Below are 21,951 nucleotides of genomic sequence, written 5' to 3' on the forward strand. Positions count from 1 at the left end.
CGAAAAGCAGAAGGTGGAGGAGGGCGAGTGGCCGACAGGCCCAAGGACTTGGCCGTAGCCCATGAGTCCTTAAAACGCTCCAAAGCGCTATCTGCCATGTTGACAAAAAAGGCGAATGCCATCAAAGGGCATGTCCATCAGTGTGTTCTGGACATCCCCAGAGAAGCCAGTAGTCCTCAGCCAGGCGTGGCGATGGAGAACCACCGTTGTGGAAATTGCCTCGTCACAAGGCCACAACGGAGAGTGAACTTGGCTGCATCCCTCCCTGCAGCAATAGCTTGAGAGAGCACTGTCCAGGCCTCCTCCGACATTGAGGCAGCACGCATGCCACTGTATCCCACACAGAGTGGGAATGACAGCACAAGAGGCATCCCTGAACTGGCGGAAGAAAAAATCTTCGTACCAAATTGCTCCAGTTTCTTGGATTCCCTGTCCGGAGGTGACGCAGGGAATGTGCTCGGGGACGAAGACGCTTGGACAACCAAGCTCTCAGGGGTGGGGTGTTGGGAAAGGATAAGGGGGTCGCCCGGGGCTATGGGATGGCGTTGGGCCACGTTCCTATCCACAGGAGGCCCTGTGTTGGGCCTGGACCAGGTGCCCAAAAGAACGTCCGAAATTGTATTGTTAAAAGGCAGCAGTGGCTCCGAAGAGGTAGCCGCCGGCTGAAGCACTTCTGCCAGGAGGTTAGTCCTGATGGTCAGTGTAGGGAGCTCGAGGTGGAGGGCATCGGCCGCCCTACGCAACACTACTGCATAACTTGCACCCTCCTCCGTATCCACGGTAGGAGGAGACAGCATGCCAAGGTCAGGAGAGGTTTCAAGACCACTGGCATCCCCCAACTCCTCTGCCCAGTCCTGGTCAAACTCACATTGTGCTGTGAGAGAGTCCTCAGACCCCTCCTAGTTCTTCCCTTCCTCTGAATTGCTGATAAACAGGCCAAAAATAAGGAGGACGGACATAGGGATAGAAATCCCCCAGGGGCATCGGAATCGGCATCGAGTGACATCGGTCCGGCGCCGTATCCACATCGGGGCTCAAACCGGAGGCGATGTCATCCGGTGGGCCGGGCGACGTCGGAGGTGGTGCAGGAGGGGTCGACGCAGGTGGAGGTGTCAAAAGGTCAACTGGCGTCGATCGGGATCCAGGCCCAGATACATGGGGTTCCTGCGGCGCCGGAGCAGACAGCGATGCCGGAGCCGCCGGCAGTAAATGGCTAGGACACCCAGTCGGGCCCGAAGATGCACCGGCGGGGCCTGACGGCTCAAAGAGGCAAGCCATGGCCGACAGAAATTCCTGCAGCTGGGCCGGAGTCACCGACAGACCCAGGAAGGGCAGGTAGGCTGGCGGCGACTGCGTAGGCTCTGCCGGAGCCGCGGGGGAGGCACAACCCTCAGCCACGACGGGCGAGGAGAAGTCGGAGAGCGATGGCGCTTCTTCGACTACTTGGAATGTTTAGTCTTACCTGACCCCCCCAAGTGCAAAGACTTCGATCTCGATGAACGGTGGTGGCGGCTCTGTGACCGGTCCCTTGACCTCTCACGGGACCAGGACCTTGAGCGGCGCGGAGCTGACTGCCGGACATCTAGCAACTTTCGGGACCGCTCCCGCAAAGGCTTCGGTGCCATGGCCCGGCAGTCTGAGCACGACTTGGGGTCGTGGTTGCGCTCCAGGCAGTAAAAACACACATGGTGCAGGTCCGTCACCGACATCATGCGATGACAGTCCCCGCAGGCCTTGAAGCCAGGCATCAAGAGGAGATTGACAAAAAAAAAAAGAGACAAAAAGCCTAGAAAAAACTCAGTCAAAAGTAACTGGGGGTACCGTTCTCTCCGGATCTGCACTTGCTGGCACGGAGAAAGAAAGAACTGATGTCAGCGCGCGAGGGCGGCGTCTAAGTAGCTGCTGCAACGTCATTTTGGCGACCACGAAGCCAACGACAGACGTGGAGCCGCACAATGCCACCTTCCGACACGCAGGGTTACTGCTGACAAAAAACAATTCCGGATCCAGTCGGACACGTGGGGGTCATTCTAAGGTAAGGAATCTATCACTGACGGGTTTCTTTCAGATATACATAGTTAATAAACAGTGAATAAATAATCAACAGAAATAAGCCTACCTAAAGAACTGATTCAAAGATCGCTTAGAGAGGAACAAGGAAAAGAAAGGCCTGCTCTGGAGCCAAGGGATGTTGGAGAGTGTAAAGCTAATGGTCCAAGGAATGCTAATAGATTAACGGTCCCTTTTCACTCTCTAGTGCATATGCCTTAAATAGTTTTCAGGGGTTTTCACATTTGTGTTCCAAGGACATGACCGGCAATTAGAAATTAATATTGCCATTTAGGTTACCATCTGCAATGAAAACGTAATCCGTGCTGCAGCATACGGAATATCACAAAACTGATAAAGGAACTCCAGGAAAATTACATTTAGATAGATCTCTTTTAAGATGAAATAAATCCATCCATCAGTGACACCACTGTGTAAACTGCAATGCATGTAGATGGTGTAGTCTTTAAGCACTGGATTGATTGAATACATTAATACATGTATCTGAGCAGGTAAAAAAATTATTCTTTGGTAAATTAAAGTGTTGTACAAGGAAAGATTCCCACCTAAAATGAGAAGTTGCTTCTATTATTTCGCACAATACCTGCATCATTCTAAACATCAAAGGAGTTTATGATATTCAATACCAATTTAAAGAATGCTAGTTGCAATATACAGTAAAGTATGGTTTTATAACAGCTGTGGGGATGAACCTGACAGTTAACTCACCTGAGACAAAATTGGGAATGCTTCAGCCAAAAGGGTAGCTTGGGACTTACAAACGTGAGCTGAAATTCAACATGAAATACTATAAATCTGCATGCAAACTACAAAAACATTAAATTCACATTCAATATTATTTACCTTACTAATGCCTCTTAAAATTAGTATTTATTTAAATAATGTAAGTTACGAAAATAGTTAAACATTGTTAAAATAACACACATAGTACACTACCATTACTTCGTATTGCTTACTGTGCAAAGTCAAAACTTCAACAATACCTTAAATATCCACTAAAAATACCATCATTTTGAATGCAAACCTTTTAAAACATTTTAGTTTTTAATGACTTCTCAGACAACTGGTGCGTTATATTCTTCCATTTTTAATTTTTTTTTTTAAAGAGAACGTTTTGGAAATCCTCTATTTAGAACTAAGCAAACTATTGCATGTGTTTATATTTTATGAAACTGTAACACATCCTTTGTGTACGTCGGCATTCTAAAAGGCACATCAAGAGGTGGTGTTAGAATAAAGGTGTTTGTAGGGGAAAAGGAAGATTTCATCTTCAAAATTCTTTTTTATTAAAAACAATATGTCACGTGCATCCAGAAATTATCTATGAAAATTATAATAAAGTCCAATCGAGAAAAAAAAAAGTGAAACTTTGGAGGACAACCAAGTTATAAAAACTTGGTACAATGGTAGAAGAGGTTAGACTTGACCTTACTGCACAAACAATTGAAAGAAAAGTACAGTGCGGTAAAGAAGGAATTGAACAGGTTGAGACAGATATAGTGAAGTGAAGACAGCACAGTGATTTATGTCGTAGTAATGACAGGCCTCTAAACACACCAAGGCAATATAGTCATTTAAACATGCTTTCAATGCCAATAATTAGTATATGCAATAAAAACACTATTTACAAGATATTAGGAAACAAATGTAAACACAGAAGAAATGAATAAATGTCCAGTAAGAGACTCACCTTTAGGCACTCCATCTACAGTCACAGCCTATATCTTTAAAGGTGCAAAACCTCAAACGGAATGAAATCCACCTTTTAGAAACCTGCTCTGCACATGTACATCATCTCGGTTTTCTATTTTAAGAATCTAGAATGGTGACTGGTTCACCTCAAATGCACAAGGAACAACTTACACATCCTTTGGCAATAGATCAACGTCAAAGTAGAGTTGACTTACAAGTTACTTACCTTCGGTAACGATGTATCTGGTAGAGACGTTGTCTAGCCACAGATTCCTTAACTTAGAATTATCCCCAGGCGTCAGACTGGATCCGGAAATTTTTTGCAGCAGCACCTCTGCGCGCCGGGGCACGGCGTCACATGACCCCGCCCTGACGTCGTCTACGGACGTGACGCACAAGTTACTACTTGTGTAACGATATATCTGTAAGAGACATTAGTTAGTGATAGATTCCTTACCTTAGAATATCCCCAGGCGTCAGACTGGATCCGGAAATCTTTGCGTAGCAATACCCCTGCGCGTCGGTAGGCGTCGTCCGCGGCTCCGCGTCCGGCGTCGTTAGCGCCGGAATGACGTCGTCGGAGTACTTAGACGCCGCCCATGCGCGCTGACGTCAGTTCTGATACACAGCTTTTCTGCGCCAGATGAACAAGTTACTTACCTTCGGTAACGATATATCTGTAAGAAACAGTAGTTAGTATTAGATTCCTTACCTTAGAATATCCCCAGGCGTCAGTCTGGATCCGGAAACTTTTGCGTAGCAGTACCCCTGCGCGTCGGTAGGCGTCGTCTGCAGGCGTCCCCTGCGGCTCCGCGTCGTCGGCGTCGTGCGCCGTGATGACGTCGCTGGAGTATATAGACGCCGCCTCCGCGCGCTGACGTCAGTTCTTTGCACACAGCTTTTCCGCGCCAGAACACGCAGAGCCATGTGAGAACCAACACTGGTGCCATTTAAAAACTAGGGACCTGAAAGGGATGTCCTTAACCCTAGGTATCAGTTCGCAGAACGGGGAGGATGGGTGGGGCGGTAAGGAATCTAATACTAACTACTGTTTCTTACAGATATATCGTTACCGAAGGTAAGTAACTTGTTCATCTGAAAGAAACAGGTTAGTATTAGATTCCTTACCTTAGAATAGATACCCCAGCAATACCAACCCCGGTGGTGGGTCTGCGAACCAATACAACCTACACCAGAAAGTCCTGGAGGACCGAACGGCCAAAGAAGCCATCCCTCCGGACTTGACTGTCCAGGCAGTAGTGCCTCGCAAAGGTGTGCAGCGAGGCCCACGTGGCCGCCTGGCAAATGTCCTGCAAAGGGACTCCCCGGCCCAGGGCAGTAGTAGCCGCCGTGGCCCGAGTGGAATGGGCCCTCAGCCCAACAGGAGGCTCCTTCCGAGCCAAAGAGTAGCATGCTTTGATGCACAGGACGACCCACCGAGAGATGGTCCGTTTCTGTACCGCCCTTCCCTTCTTCTCACCCACGTAGCCAACAAACAGTTGGTCATCCACCCGGAACTGGCGTGTGCGATCCATATAGAATGAAAGCGCACGTTTTGGGTCCAGACGATGGAGCCGCTCTTCATCCTTTGAAGGATGCGGAGGCGGGAAGAAGGAGGGCAAGGTGATCGACTGCCCAATGTGAAAAGCAGAGACTACCTTGGGCAGGAAAGAAGGTCTAGTCCGAAGAACCACCTTATCAGGATGAACAGACAAGAAAGGAGGTTGAATAGAAAGAGCCTGGAGCTCACTCACTCTCCTGGCAGAGGTGATGGCTACCAGGAAGGCCGTCTTTAAGGTGAGAAGACGGAGAGGACAGGAATGAAGGGGCTCAAAGGGAGCGCACATCAGGAAAGTCAAAACCAGGTTCAAGTCCCACTGAGGCATTACGAACGGAGTTGGAGGATACATGTGCGTGATGCCCTTCAAGAATCTTAACACAATAGGGGACTTGAACAAAGATGGCTGATCAGGTAGCCTCAAGAAGGCGGAAAGGGCAGAAAGATAGCCCTTGATAGTGCCCAGAGCAGAGCCCTGCTGGGCAAGGGAAAGGAGGAAGAGGAGAACCTCAGACAGAGGGGCAGAAAGGGGATCCACAGCCTTTGCTGTGCACCATGCCACAAATCTGTTCCACCGGCAGGCGTATACCGACTTTGTGGAGGGACGCCTGGCTGCCAGAATGACATCACAGACTTCAGGAGGCAAGTCAAATGGCCTCAACTGTCGCCGCTCAATCTCCACGCATGGAGGTGGAGACTGGACAGGTTCGGGTGGAGGACCGTCCCCTGCTGCTGCGACAGAAGGTCCTCCTGAAGGGGCAGGCGGATCGAGGGACCGACTGTCATGCTGAGTAGCTCGGGATACCAGTACCTTCGAGCCCAGTCCGGAGCCACAAGGATAACTTGGGCCCGGTCGCGCCTGATCTTCTTCAGCACTCTGGGCAGAAGTGGTATAGGCGGAAAGGCGTACAACAGACCGCAACTCCACTCGCGCCGAAAGGCGTCGCCGAGCGAGTGCCGTCTTGGAAACTCCAACGCGCAGAACTGATGACATTGCGCGTTCTCTTCTGTGGCGAATAGATCTAACCAAGGCTCTCCCCATTGCTGAAAGAGGCCTCTCGCCACATCCGAGTTCAGACGCCATTCGTGATCCACCGAGCACCGACGGCTGAGTTCGTCCGCCCTGGCGTTCAGAGAACCTGCCAGGTGTTGAACCGTCAGAGTCACGCCCTGACGTTCCAGCCATTGCCAGAGGCGCAGTGCCTCCTGGCAAAGGGTCCACGACCCCACACCGCCCTGTTTGTTGCAGTACCACATGGCGGTGGTGTTGTCCGTGAACACCTGCACTACACTCCCGGTGACAAAGGGGAGGAATGCCTTCAGTGCTAGGCGAATCGCCCGCAGCTCCAACATGTTGATATGGAGCCGGGACTCCGCCGGAGACCAGAGGCCTCTGATCTCCGCCTCTCCCAAGTGGCCACCCCAGCCTTGGAGGGACGCGTCCGTCACAACCACGTGCTCCGGTTGGGGAAGGGAGAGGGATCTGCCCCTGACCCAATCGCGGTCCGTAAGCCACCACTGCAACTGTCTCGCAGTGCCCTCCGAGATCAGGACATGGTCGGATAGGTTGCCCTGATGCTGGGCCCACTGAAACTTCAGGTCCCACTGCAGAGCCCGCATCCGCCATCTGGCGTGATGCACCAGAAGGATGCAGGAGGCCATCAGCCCCAGAAGCCGCAGCGTCAACCTGACCGAAACCCGGGATAACGGCTGAAAGATGGGAATCAGAGCCTGAATATCCCGGACCCGCCGTTCCGGAGGATAAACCCGAAACTGCGCCGAGTCGAGAACCGCTCCGATGAAAAGGAGCTTTTGAGAGGGACACAGGTGTGATTTCGGCACATTGATGGAAAACCCCAGCTCGTGCAGGAGGTCTGCCGTCATCTGAAGGTGGTGGACGACTGTCTGGGGCGAGCCCGCCTTCAACAGCCAGTCGTCGAGGTAGGGGAAGACTGAAACCCCTAACCGGCGCAGATGAGCTGCGACCACCGCCATCACTTTTGTGAACACCCGTGGGGCGCTGGTAAGGCCGAATGGGAGCACGATAAACTGAAAGTGCTCGTGGCCTACCGTGAACCGCAGGTAACGCCGGTGGGCCGGCAGGACGGGGATGTGAAAGTACGCATCCTGCAAGTCCAACGCTACCATCCAGTCTTGTGGGTCTAGAGCAGCCAAGACCTGAGCCAAAGTCAACATCTTGAACTTCTCCTTCCGGAGGAAGCCGTTGACGGTCCGTAGATCCAAGATAGGACGCAGACCTCCCTTGTCCTTCTTGGGTACCAGAAAGTAGTGGGAGTAGCAACCACACCCTACTTCTGGCCCAGGAACGCGCTCGATGGCCCCCTTGGCCAAGAGGGCCGTAACTTCCTCCTGCAGAAGCGTCAAGTGGTCCCCCGACACACGGTGGTTCTGCGGTGGCATGGCTGGAGGAGTGGACTCGAAGGGGAGGGCATAGCCCCTTCGGACAAGCTGCAGCACCCACCTGTCCGATGTTATCGCGCGCCAGCGGGAGTGGTGATGGCGAACCCTGCCACCCACTGGCGTCACGTGAGCCCGAAAGCTCGGACTAGGAAGGCTTGGATGCCGCAGCGGAGGGAGGCGTGGACTGACCACGACGCTGGCCTCTACCGCCACCACGGCGGAAACCACGGGCGCCACCGCGCTGGGGAGCGCTCTGCGCCGCGTGGCTGGCAGCACGTGTGGGACCTCCCCTCCCTTGGCCACGAAAGGGCCGAAACGAACCCGTCTGCTGGCGCTGGGTCGAGAGACCCAAGGACTTGGCCGTGACCCTGGAGTCCTTGAAGCGCTCCAGCGCGTGGTCCGCTTTGTCACCAAATAGGCGACTGCCATCAAATGGCATGTCCATTAGTGTATTTTGGACGTCTGGCGAGAAGTTGGCAGATCTCAGCCAGGCATGGCGACGAATCGCCACCGTAGTGGACATGGCCCGTCCCAGTGAGTCCGTGGTGTCCAGACCACAACGGATCGAGTACCGCGCCGCATCCCGGCCTTCAACAAAGGCCCGGGTGAGCTTGTCCCGCACTTCCTGGGGGCATTGCGGCAAACACTCCTCGACCGTATCCCACAGGGAGTGGGTGTAGCGGCCCAAGAGGCACGCGGTGTTACAAGACCGCAGTCCAGCGCTCAAAGAGGAAAACACTTTTTTTCCAAATTGGTCGTACCTCTTTGATTCCCGGTCGGGCGGAGCCGACGGAAATGCGGACTGTGAAGTGGAGGCCTGGATCACCAGACTCTCCGGGGAGGGATGGGTGGACAGGAAGGCAGGGTCGTCCGAGCAGGGACGGTGACGCCTGGCAACGTTCCGGTCAACCGGCGCACCAGAAGCGGGCCTGGACCAGGTGCCCAGAAGGACATCCGTCAGGGCCTCATTAAACGGCAGCAGAGGCTCCTGGGGGCATGACTGCGGTTTAAAAACTTCCGTCAGAATATTCGGTTTGACCTTCGCGACGGGAAGCTCAAGGTGTAAGGCCTTGGCAGCCCTCATCAGGACCACCGAATAGGCAGCACCCGCCTCGGACGCCACAGGGGACGGAGAGACAAACCCAGGGTTGGGCGACTCGTCCAGGCCACTGGCATCACCCAGATCACCTACCCAGTCCACATCGTACTGGCAGGCACGGGATAGAGGGTCCTCAGACCCCTCCCAACCCTCTCCATACTCCTCCTCGTCATACCCATATTCTGGGTCGACGATATAGACATCGGGGTCAACGGGCCCCATCGGCGTCGGGTCCGGCGTCGGCCGACGCCGGTCCGGCTCCGAGTCCGGAGTCGGGGAGGAAAGGGGGGTGGCGCCGCGCGGCGTCGGTGCCGGGGACCCGACGCCGGCCGGAGCCGACGGCGGAGTCGCTGCACCACGCGGGGGCGGTACCACGGGTTGGCCCACAGGAACCGACGCCGGAGAGGCCGGGAGACCAGCCGGCGACGAACCAGAGGGAACCAGCGGCGCCGGGGCCGGAGCCACCGGCGGCGCCGGGGCAGGAGCACCCGAACCGCTCGGGCCCCCAGACGGGACCGACGGGCCCGCAGGCGCCGAAGGCCCCGCCGGAGAAGACCTCGCCCTCATAGCAATGAGGAAGGCCTCGATCTCCTCACGCGACGCGCCTTCCCCAGGGACCGACAGGTGTGGGGTAGACGGCGTCGGCGACCCATGCGGGACCGCGGGGGTGGGGTCACCCGAGCCCCCGGCCGCAGCACGCGGGCGTCGGGGGGAGTCGGGGGTGCGATGGCGACGCCCCGACTTCTTGTGCTTACCTGACGAGCCGGAGGAATGGTGGCGACTCCCGGAGCGCCCATGGCGGCTCCGCGACCGTTCCCTCGACCGCTCCCTCGACCTCCGACCGGACCGGACCCGCTCTCGACGCGGGGCCGACAACCGGAGCTCGAGAAGCTTGCGGGACCGCTCCCGCCTAGCTTTTCCAGTCAAGGCCCGACAGTCGACGCAGGACTCCACGTCGTGGTCCGCGCCCAGACACCGGAGGCAGAGTCGATGGTGGTCGGTGACCGACATCATGCGGTCGCACTCGTCACAACTCTTGAAACCGGGCATCCTACCGGCACCGTAAGGATCAATCAGTTAACAAAAAACTTGGTCAAAGACCGGAGTACTGCTCTTCGGATCTGCGCTAACTGGCGCGGAAAAAAGAAGAACTGACGTCAGCGCGCGGAGGCGGCGTCTATATACTCCAGCGACGTCATCACGGCGCACGACGCCGACGACGCGGAGCCGCAGGGGACGCCTGCAGACGACGCCTACCGACGCGCAGGGGTACTGCTACGCAAAAGTTTCCGGATCCAGACTGACGCCTGGGGATATTCTAAGGTAAGGAATCTAATACTAACCTGTTTCTTTCAGATACGCAGAGCCATGATAGAACCAACACTGGTGCCAAGAAACTAGGGCCCTGAAAGGGGATGACCTTAACCCTAGATATCGGTTCGCAGAATGGGGAGGATGGGTGAGTCGGTAAGGAATCTATCACTAACTAATGTCTCTTACAGATATATCGTTACACAAGTAGTAACTTGTGCATCTGAAAGAGACACGTTAGTGATAGATTCCTTACCTTAGAATAGATACCCCAGCAATACCAACCCCGGTGGTGGGTCTGCGAACCAATAATCACACCAGAAAGTCCTGGAGGACGGAACGGCCAAAGAAGCCATCCCTCCGGACTCGACTGTCCAGGCAGTAGTGTCGTGCGAACGTGTGCAACGAGGCCCACGTAGATGCCTGGCAAATGTCCTGCAAGGGCACTCCCTGGCCCAGGGCAGTTATAGTCGCCGTGGCCCGAGTGGAATGAGCCCTCAATCCAACAGGGGGCTCCTTCTTAGCCATGGAGTAACATGCCTGGATACACAAGATGATCCACCGGGAGATGGTCCGCTTGTGTACCGCCTTCCCCTTCTTAGCGCCCACGTAACCAACAAAGAGTTGGTCATCCACCCGGAACTGGCGTGTGCGATCCAAGTAAAATGAGAGCGCACGTTTTGGGTCCAGACGGTGGAGCCGCTCTTCCTCTTTAGAGGGATGCGGAGGCGGAAAGAAGGTCGGCAAGGTGATGGATTGCCCAATGTGGAAGGCTGAGACAACCTTGGGCAGGAAAGATGGCTTGGTACGCAACACAACCTTGTCCGGGTGGACAGAAAGGAAAGGTGGAGTACAAGAAAGGGCCTGGAGCTCACTCACTCTCCTGGCAGAGGTGATGGCAATCAGGAAAGCAGTCTTCAGAGTCAGAAGGCGAAGAGGACAGTTGTGAAGTGGCTCAAAGGTAGCGCACATCAGGAAAGTAAGAACAAGGTTCAAGTCCCACTGGGGCATCACGAAGGGAACAGGAGGGAACATGTGCGTGATGCCCTTAAGAAATCTATCTACAATAGGGGACTTGAACAGGGAAGGCTGATCAGGCAGCCTCAAGAAGGCAGAAAGGGCAGAAAGGTAGCCCTTGACAGTGCCCAGAGCAGAGCCCTGCTGGGCAAGAGACAGAAGAAAGAGGAGAACCTCAGAAAGGGGGGCAGAGAGTGGGTCCATAGCCTTTGCTGTGCACCATGCCACAAATCTGTTCCACCTGCAGGCGTATACCGACTTTGTGGAGGGACGCCTGGCTGCCAGAATGACATCACAGACTTCGGGAGGCAAGTAAATGTAAATGTAAATTGATACTTGTATAGCGCACTACTCACCCGCAAGGGTCTCAAGGCGCTTGTACGAATACCGCTGTGGAACCCATCCTGGCTTTCCCTGTGAGGTGTCCACTCCTGGGAACCCCCAAGGTGGAGGCCAGGCATCCTTAGCGTTGTGGGGGCCGTTGTGGAGATTAAGCAAGCTATTGCCCAGAGTTGCAGAGTGGGACTCCATGATTGGAATAGGCACAGAGGCGAGAATTTTCAGGTCCGTGGAATTTTTGAGCTCAAGACCCGCCGAGGCGGGGAATTGAAACCTGGTCCCCGGCTAGACCTCTGCATCAGGGTCTGCCGCTCTAACCATTGAGCCACACTTCTCCACAAGTCAAATGGCCTCAACTGTCGCCGCTCAATCTCCAAGCTTGTAGGTGGAGACTGGACAGGTTCGGGTGGAGGACCGCCTGCTGCTGCGACAGAAGGTCCTCCTGAAGAGGCAGACGAATCGGGGGATCGACTGACATGCTGAGTAGCTCGGGATACCAGTATCTTCGTGCCCAGTCCGGAGCCACAAGGATAACCTGGGCCCGGTCGCGCCTGATCTTCTTCAGCACTCTGGGCAGAAGTGGTATAGGCGGAAAGGCGTACAATAGACCGCAACTCCACTCGCGACGAAAAGCGTCTCCGAGCGAGCGCCGCCTTGGAAATTCCAACACGCAGAACTGATGACATTGCGCGTACTCTTCAGTGGCGAATAGATCTAACCAAGGCTCTCCCCACTGCTGAAAGAGGCCTTGCGCCACGTCCGAGCTCAGACGCCATTCGTGATCCATCATGCACCGACGGCTGAGTTCGTCCACCCTGGCATTCAGAGAACCGGCCAGGTGTGGAACCACCAGGGTCACGCCCTGACGTTACAGCCACTGCCAGAGGCGCAGAGCCTCCTGGCATAGGGTCCACGACCCCACCCTGTTTGTTGCAGTACCACATGGCGGTGGTGTTGTCCGTGAACACCTGCACTACACTCCCCCGGACAGAGGGGAGGAATGCCTTCAGTGCTAGACAAATGGCCCGTAACTCCAACAGGTTGATGTGGAGCCGGGCCTCCGCCGGAGACCAGAGTCCTCTGATCTCCGCCTCTCCCATGTGGCCACCCCAGCCCTGGAGGGACACGTCCGTCACAACTACGTGCTCCGGGTAGGGTAGGGAGAGGGACCTGCCACTGACCCAATCGCGGTCCGTGAGCCACCACTGCAACTGTCTTGCAGTGCCCTCCGAGATCAAGACATGGTCGGACAAGTTGCCCTGATGCTGGGCCCACTGAAACTTCAGGTCCCACTGCAGAGCCCGCATCCGCCACCGGGCGTGACGCACCAGAAGGATGCAGGAGGCCATCAGTCCCAGAAGCCGGAGCGTCAACCTGACCGAGACTCGGGATAAGGGCTGGAAGATTGGAATCAGAGCCTGAATATCCCGAACCCGCTGTTCTGGAGGGTAAACCCGAAACTGCGCCGAGTCCAGAACCGCTCCGATGAAGAGGAGCTTCTGAGAGGGACACAGGTGCGACTTTGGCACATTGATGGAGAACCCCAGCAAATGCAGAAGGTCGGCCGTAGTCTGGAGGTGGCTGACGACTGTCTGGGGCGAGCCCGCCTTCAACAACCAGTCATCAAGGTAGGGGAAGACTGACACCCCTAACCTGCGCAGATGACCTGCGACCACCGCCATCACCTTCGTGAACACCCGTGGTGCGCTGGTAAGGCCGAAGGGGAGCACGATAAACTGAAAATGCTCGTGGCCTACCGTGAACCCAGGTAACGCCGGTGGGCCGGCAGGACGGGGATGTGAAAATAAGCGTCCTGCAAGTCCAACGCTACCATCCAGTCTCCGGGGTCCAGGGCAGCTAAGACCTGAGCCAAAGTAAGCATCTTGAACTTCTCTTGTCGGAGGAAGCCGTTGACGTTCCGTAGATCCAAGATAGGGCGCAGGCCCCCCTTGCCCTTCTTGGGCACCAGAAAGTAGTGGGAGTAACATCCACACCCTACTTCCGGCCCAGGAACGCGCTCGATGGCCCCCTTGGCCAAGAGGGCCGTGACTTCCTCTTGCAGAAGTTGCAAGTGATCCCCAGACACGCGGTGGAATTGCGGTGGCATGGCTGGAGGGGTCGCCTCGAAGGGGAGGGAGTAGCCCCTTCGGACGATTTGCAGCACCCACCTGTCCGACGTGACAGTGCGCCAGTGGGAGTGGTGATGGCGAACCCTGCCTCCCACAGGCGTCACATGGGCCTGCAAACTCGGAAGGTTTTGAGGCAGGTGCTGCGGAGGGAGGGGTGGACTGGCCTCGCCGCTGACCCCGACCGCCGCCACGGCGGTTTCCACGGCCGCCACCGCGCTGCTGGGCATTCTGCGGTGCGTGGCTGGCAGCACGTGTGGGGACGCCCCTTCCGTGGCCACGAAAGAAGCGAAAGGCACCCGATTGCTGGCGCGTGGCCGAAAGGCCTAAGGACTTGGCCGTAGCGCTGGAGTCCTTAAAGCGCTCCAGCGCATGGTTTGCCTTGTCGCCAAAAAGGCGACGGCCATCGAACGGCATGTCCAGGAGAGTGGCCTGGACATCGGCCGAAAAGTTGGCGGACCTCAACCAGGCGTGGCGTCTAACTGCCACCGTCGTTTCCATCGCCCTGCCCAGTGAGTTCGTGGTATCCAGTCCACACCGAATAGAGTATCGTGCCGCATCTCAACCCTCCACCAGGGCTTGGGCGAGTTTAGCCCGGACCTCCTCCGGGCATTGTGGCAGCACGTTCGCAACCGTGTCCCACAGGGTGTGGGTGTAGCGGCCCAAGAGACACGCGGTATTGACAGACCGCAGTCCCAAACTCAGGGACGAGAACACCTTCTTTCTGAACTGTTCATATCTCTTGGATTCCCGATCGGGCGGGGCCGTCGGGAATGCTGTCTGGGAAGTGGAGGCCTGGATAACCAGGCTCTCGGGGGTGGGATGGGTGGACAAAAAGCATGGGTCGCCCGGAGCCGGGCGGTAGCGTCTGGCCACGTTCCTATCCACAGGCGGACCTGTGGCGGGCTTGGACCAAGTGCCCACAAGAACGTCACATAAGGCTTCATTAAACGGCAGCAGAGGCTCACTGGAGCTTGCCTGCGGTTTAAGAACCTCAGTGAGGAGGTTAGTCCTCACGGCCGCAACGGGGAGCTCAAGGCCCAATGCCTTGGCTGCCCTCGTCAACACTACGCTATAAGCAGCGCCCTCCTCCGTAGCCACGGTGGGAGGGGAGACAAATCCAGTGTCTGGCGACGTGTCAAAACCACTGGCCTCCCCAACTTCATATGTCCAGTCCTCTTGAGACTGGCACTCCTGTGCCAGATGGTCCTCAGACCCCTCCCAATCACCTCCGTCACCAGTCTCCGGTAACTCAGGGTCAACAGACTGGACCTCCTCATGGAAAAAAAACCCTCCAAAGGCCGTCGGAAGCGGCGCCCAGCGGCGCCGTAGTCTAACTGAAGGGAAGATTGGGGACGGCGTCCACAATGGGCGCCGGGGGCGACACCCTCGGGGCCGGCGCCGGTGAGGTCGACCGGCGACGACCCGGATCCGGTGAGGTCCTCGGAGCCGCGTGGGCGGTGTCGCCCGAACCCCCAGCCGCATCGTGCGAGCGTCTGGGTGGGTCGGAGGAGCGATGATGCCTCTCCGACCGCTCATGCCTCTTACCTGAGGACTTGGATCCCGACGACCGATGTCCACTCCCGGAGCTGCGGGGACTCCGACCCCGCGACCGGTCCCTCGACCTCCCGTGGGACCGGGACCTGGAATGGCGCGGGGCCGACCGCTTGCGGGACCGCTCCCGCCTAGCCTTCGACGTCAGGGCCCGGCAGTCGGAGCAGGTGAGGTCGTCGTGGTCGAGGCCTAAGCACTTCAGGCACCGGCGATGGGGGTCCGTGACCGACATCAGTCGATCGCACTTCGAACAGGGCTTGAACCCCGGCATCCCTACCGGCACCGATAGAGTCAAAGAAAGAAATGATCGAAAGATCAAAAAGTTTAGTAAAAAAATCACTAGGGGTAGAGCTTCTCCGGATCTGCGCTAGCTGGCGCGGAAAAAAGAAGAACTGACGTCAGCGCGCATGGGCGGCGTCTAAGTACTCCGACGACGTCATTCCGGCGCTAACGATGCCGACGACGGACGCGGAGCCGCGGACGACGCCTACCGACGTGCAGGGTGTGAGAAGTTGGCCTGATATGCAGTGCTCACTATTCTAGTGATCACTATGTATCATTCCAAACGACCCTTATTGATGATTGGTTGTAAGTCAACCTGATAGACCAGCTATCCTAGTAGCATGGATACGAGCAGTCTAAGGCTAAACTCTAGAGGGCGTGTTAAGCCAGCTGTTTTACCATCACATATACCCCTTGAACACCAAGTGAAAGGACACCACACAAGTTGTTATGAAAATAAACAGATATTTATTTATAACAAGACTACCCTGGCTCTTTATGAGACAGGGAGCTAAGCACACAACAAAACTCTTAAAGAAATACTTAAAGTCGCACAATTTACACAAATGCCCGAGGGGCACGAAAAACCATATACTATACAAGTGGAATGCGAAATTACTCGCAGGTAAGTACTACTCTCATAGACTGTGGAATCGCTAGGACTGGGTTACTGAACCTTTAGATTACTAGCAGGAGGCCTAGGGACGTCGTGTGCAGAGTGGGAACTCTCACGCGGGATGCAGAACAAAGTCTATGGATTCTAGTAAATGCAAAGTTAGTGTTTTCGGGCGAACCCGACTAGGTAGGTCAAAAACGAAAGTGGATCTAGACACTTAGAGAGTGGATCTACGCTGGAGCACCGTGGTACTCGGTTTACCTAGCCCAGGGGCTGCGGCTGCATAGGGTTCAAGTGTCGTCTGGTTTCTTCGTTGACGAACCAGGAGCCTGAAGTGGAAGTTGCTGGCAGGCGACCAGTGGAGATGTTCCGGGCTGATCCAAGGGCTGGATCAGCTGAAGAAGGATACCTGTAAGCAGAGGGGACCAAGTTCTGAATCACTAGCCAGTGATTAGGTGGGCACCAGGATGGCACCGGACGAGGTCACTCAGCCAGGTGAAGAGGTGACACTGGATTCTGCTGCTGCACGGACCAGGGCGCTGATGTCGACCAGGCTGGAGGTCTGCGAGCTGTCCCACGTCGGATGTCAGCTGCTGGATCCGGTGAAGGAGGCAACAAGCCTTGGCTAAGGCAAGCCCACGTGGTGACACAAAATGGCGTCTGGGGTGGACCAGGAGGGTCCTAGGAAGTTCCCCTTCAAGAGGAGACAAGGGCCAGTCCAGAGGAGCTAGACCAGCGGTGAAACAAACGTAGGACGTCGTCTGGAGGGTCGCTAGCCAACGGGCAAGTGACCTGGACAACGCGGTGAGCAGCTAAGAGCAGAAGGGCCCCACGCAGATCTCGTGGATGCAAGGGGGCTGAACTTCGGTGCTGGAGCTGCTCAGGGTTGGGGCTTCTCAAACCCCAAAGCACTCGGTCGAGGGTCACTCGGGAGTCGTGCTGGGCAAGCGTCGTGCATTCTTGAAGATGGCCGGTCCCTCGAGGTCTCGTCACACCCACGAATCTCAGCTGGGCTGATGATGCAGGTAGAGGTCAGAGGTGCCAGGGAAGCCGGTTCTCGTCGAGCTGGGCAGTCTTGATCCGGAGGAGAGACTTACAGCAGACCGCGATGCTTGGATGGTGCCTGCTGCTGCAGGGTGACTACTCCTTAGTAACAAGGGAGAAATCTTGAGAAGAGTCTTGAGTTCCTTTCGTAGAAAGTCGGTTCAGGATTCAAAGATGATCTAATTTGGAAGGGGGCCTGCTCCTACCTTTATCCTGAGAAGGGGGGCTGGCACGCGACTAAGTCCTGCCCTATGGGTGGGACTAGGAGGGGGGTGGTTATACCCCTCTCCTTTGGCGGGCTTTTCCCCAGCTCAGGGGCTGGTGTGCCCCTGGAACTGGTTCAAGCCGGCCTATGCATAGTGAGCACCGGGGTGCCACTTGCAGTCACCTTCCTCTATAGCCCTGCCTACCTGGGATACACAAAACCCTGTCTGGGATGGTGCTGGCACCGCCCCTGACAGGAAACCATTTGTCCAAGCACTCCTCGCTGGAAGGACTCCCAGCAGCAGGAGGTCAGACTTGTGTCTCGGTGGCAGCATCCATTTTGTGGAGCTGAGGCTTGAGTTAACTTTAACCGGGGTTACAGGCTACCAACATGTCTTCTCCCTCTAGAGGGGTGGAATGCTACCCCCGTCGCCAGAACTGGCGAGGGGGTAGTATTCCAAAGCGTATGACACCTTACACAACATGTTTAGATATTGTCAGACCAAAGTTACCATAACCGCGAGGATTATAAGGCACTTAAGAGTATATGGTCTGACGCTATCATGGAAACGGCTAAGGGATAGCTCCCGAAAGCCGCAGACAGGCTCAGCTCAGGCCAGAGCACCATCTCACACGATTCCAAGCACTCTGCCTTCAGGATTGTTAAGGCCTGCCATAGGAGTGACTGATAGGAGATCTGTGTGCCCATTTTAGGTTTAGATATAGGTATACTATATCTAGAGCAGGGGTGATTACACCACCTTGCCCCCAGCTGTCAAGCAGCCAGTTGTGTCAGTTTTGGATGGCCAGTCAGGGGTGGCATAATACATGCTTCAGCCCCTGGTAGGCCCTGGGTACACCTATGCCCTGGATACCTAAGGTATACTATACAGGGACTGATAAGGTGACTCATTATCCAATTGGATATTGTGAGAAGTTGGCCTGATGTGCAGTGCTCACTATTCTAGTGATCACTATATATCAGTCCAAACAACCCTTATTGATGATTGGTTGTAAGTCAACCTTATAGACCAGCTATCCTAGTAGCATGGATACGAGCAGTCTAAGGCTAAGACTCTAGAGGGCGTGTTAAGCCAGCTGTTTTACCATCACATTACCCCTTGAACACCCAGTGAAAGGACACCACACAAGTGTTATGAAAATAAACAGTGTATTTATTAGAATCACAACAACCCTGTACTCTTTATGAGGACAGGGTGCTAGGCACACAACAAAACTCTTACGAAAATACTTAAGTTAGCACGTTATACACAAATGCCCGAGGGGCACGAAAAACCATATACTTAAAAAGTGGAATGCGAATTACTAGCAGGTAAGTAACGGTTCTAATAGGCTTTGGAATCGCTAGGACTTGACTAGGGAATCGTTAGATTACTACTAGGAGACCTAGGGGACTCGGGTGCAGAGTGTGCACTCTCACGCGGGATGCGGGACAAAGTCTATGGAGGCTAGTAAAGGCAAAGTTAGTGTTCACGGGCGAACCCGACCTGGTAGGAAGAAAACGACAGTGGATCCTGACCCTAGGATAGTGAGGCTATGCTGGGACACCGAAGTGCCGAAGTTACCTAGCCCAGGGGCTGCAGCTGCATAGGTCTGAAAAGACGTCGGGGATCTCGTTGCCGGACCAGGAGCCTGGAAGGAAGAAGTTGCTGGCAGGCGACCAGTGAAGAAAAGTTCGGTGGATCCAAGCCTGGATCAAGGAAGAAGAAAACCTGAAAGCAGAGGAGACCAAGTTCTTGAATCACTAGCCAGTGATTAAGTGGGCACCAGGATGGCACCGGGCGAAGTCACCGCAGTCAGGTGAGTGGGCGCTGCTGGGCTCTGCAGTCTCTCGGACCAGGAGGCGTTGTCGGCGACCAGGATGGAGGTGCGAGCTGTCCCACGAAGGTTCTTGCTGTCGACGTCGCTGGACCCAGGATTGGGCAACAAGTCTTGGCAAATGCAAGGCCCACGCGGTGGACCTAAAATGGCGTCTTGGGTGGACCAGGAGGGTCCAGGGTACTTCTCCGATGGAGGGAAGCAAGGGCCAGTCTGGAGCAACCAGACCAGCAGCAGAAATGTCGTCGGGCGTCGTCAGGAAGGCCACAAGCCAGCGGGCTAGTAGCCAAACAACGCGGTGAGCAGTAAAAAGCAGAAGGGCCCCACGCAGATCGTGGAGATGCTGGGGGGCTGCTCTTCGGTGCTGGAGCTGCTCAGGGTGGGGGCTTCTCGGACCCCAAAGCACTCACCAGGAATTCACTCGGCGGGCTTGCTGGAAAGAAGTCGTGCAGTCTTGAAGATGGCCGGTCCCTCGAGGTCTCGTCACACCCACGAATCTCAGCGTGACTGATGATGCAGGTAGAGGTCAGAGGTGCCAGGGAAGCCGGTTCTCGTCGAGCTGGGCAGTCGGATTCCGGAGGAAGGACTTGCAGCAGACCGCAGTGTTCTTAGATGGTGCCTGCGGATGCAGGGTGACTACTCCTTAGTCACAAGGGAGAAATCTTAGGAAGAAGTCTTGAGTTCCTTTCGCAGAAAGTAGTTTCAGGATTCAAAGATGATCTGATTTGGAAGGGGGCCAGTCTCTACCTTTATCCTGTAAAAAGGGGCTGGCACGCGACTAAGTCCTGCCCTATGGGTGGGACTAGGAGGGGGGTGGTTACACCCACTTCCTTGGCGGGCTTTTCCCCAGCACAGGGTCTGGAGTGACCCTGGAACTGGTTCCAGCCAGCCTATGCACAGTGAGCACCGGGGTGCCACGTGCAGTCACCTTCCTCTAAAGCCCTGCCTACCTACAATACACAAAACCCTGTCTGGGACGGTGCTGGCACCGCCCCTGGCAGGAAACCCTTTGTCCTTATCTCCTGCTCTGGGAGGACTCCCAGCAGCAGGAGGGCAGACTTGTGTCTCGGTGGCAGCATCCATTTTGTGGATGCTAAGGCTCTGTCTGACTTTTAACCGGGTTATAGGTTACATGCATGTCGTGTCCCTCTAGAAGGGTGGAATGCTAACCCCGTCGCCAGAATTGGCGAGGGGTTAGTATTCCAATTCGTATGACACCTTACTCGACATGTTTTGATAAAGCGATACCAGAGTTGGCACATAACCGCGAGGATTATAATGCACTTAAGAGTATATGGTATGCGATATCATGGAAACGGCTAAGGGATGGATCCCGAAAGCCGCAGACAGGCTCAGCTCATGCCAGAGCACCATCTCACACGATTCCAAGCACTCTGCCTTCAGGATTGTTAAGGCCTGCCATAGGAGTGACTGATAGGAGATCTGTGAGTCCATTTTAGGGTTAGATATAGGTATACTATATCTAAAGCAAAGGGTGAGTACACCACCTTGCCCCAGCTGTCGTGCAGCCAGTTGTGTCAGTTTTAGTTAGTCAATCCAGGGGTGGCACAATACATGCTTCAGCCCCTGGGAGACTTCTGGGTGCACCTCAGCCCTGGGTACAGGGACTTGGAGAGGGCCCAGTGCCAATTTAGATATGTACCTAAGGTACATGGAATCCATTTTACAGAGAGAGCAGTGGGCCTGAGGTCCTGAATAGCAGGGCCACAGGTCAACTAAGTCAGAAAACCAGCAAAACACCAGGCAAAAAGTTGGGGGCAACCATAGTCAGGGATCAACCTTCCTACAGATATGTACCTAGGGTACATGGAATCCATTTTAACAGAGAGAGCAGTGGGCCTGGGGTCCTGAATAGCAGGGCCCCAGGTCAACTAAGTCAGAAAACCAGCAAAACACCAGGCAAAAAGTTGGGGACAACCATAGTCAGGGATCTACCTTCCTACACAGGGGTATTGCTACGCAAACATTTCCGGATCCAGTCTGACGCCTGGGGATATTCTAAGGTAAGGAATCTATCACTAACGTGTCTCTTTCAGATGTCAGCGAGGCCATATAAGTCCCTCCCGGCGCGCTGACGTCGGTTTACTTCCGAGAAACTTTTCCGCGGCACAACGCAGAGCCACCAATAAAAACTGTGAAAGTATGGGAACAGTGTGCGAAGGAGGAAAAATCCGTAAAACAAATAAATAGGGTGATGTATAACATCATCCTAAAGGACAGTGTCAGACACTGTATACAAACAAACCAAGAAGTAAGGGCAGTGCTCTGAGAGACTACCCCGCAAAGCTAAGCGTAGACCCTCCTCAAAGGCTGAGCAACAAGGGAAGAATGTCCAGTCAGACAGCAGGAAGACTGGCATTATAACGCAGAACTGTGCCAGCCAACAAGGGTGGAGCACAGGAAGGACAACAATCCACTGCGAGATGACATTACAAAGAATAGCACTCTACCCTGTAGAGATTGAAGGGCCGAAGCACAGCTGAACAGCTCCCAAAGGCGGCGACTGCAGAGGAGTCAAGAAAATGTATGTCGATGGACGAGGCGGAGGGAGGGAAAAGAACAGGAGAAAACCCCACACTGGAGGGGCCAGAGTGGAGGAATGCAGAGAAAGGGAAGCAAAAATGTCCTGTTGAAGGCAAAAGCAAAAAGGACCGCTCCACAGGAAGAGAAGCCACCCAGAGGGAGGCGGCTGCAGAAGGCAAAGTCTGAGAGGCTGGCACCAACTTGAGCACTTTGGATAAAGACCAGTGCCAACTGA

At 54.9% G+C, this 21,951-nt stretch overlaps 1 protein-coding gene across 2 annotated transcripts in view; it reads right to left on the reverse strand.

Moving 5' to 3' along the window:
- CEP192 (centrosomal protein 192) overlaps positions 1-21,951 on the reverse strand; it is a 2,224,848-nt gene that overhangs the window by 105,494 nt on the left and 2,097,403 nt on the right. For both annotated transcript variants that reach the window (XM_078687485.1, XM_078687486.1), the window contains exon 45: positions 2,779-2,837. In XM_078687485.1, the coding sequence (XP_078543611.1) occupies positions 2,779-2,837 (59 nt within the window). The remainder of the gene's footprint in view (positions 1-2,778; positions 2,838-21,951) is intronic.

Source organism: Lissotriton helveticus, chromosome 4_1, assembly GCF_964261635.1.
Source record: "Lissotriton helveticus chromosome 4_1, aLisHel1.1, whole genome shotgun sequence".
Taxonomy (NCBI): Eukaryota; Metazoa; Chordata; class Amphibia; order Caudata; family Salamandridae; genus Lissotriton; species Lissotriton helveticus.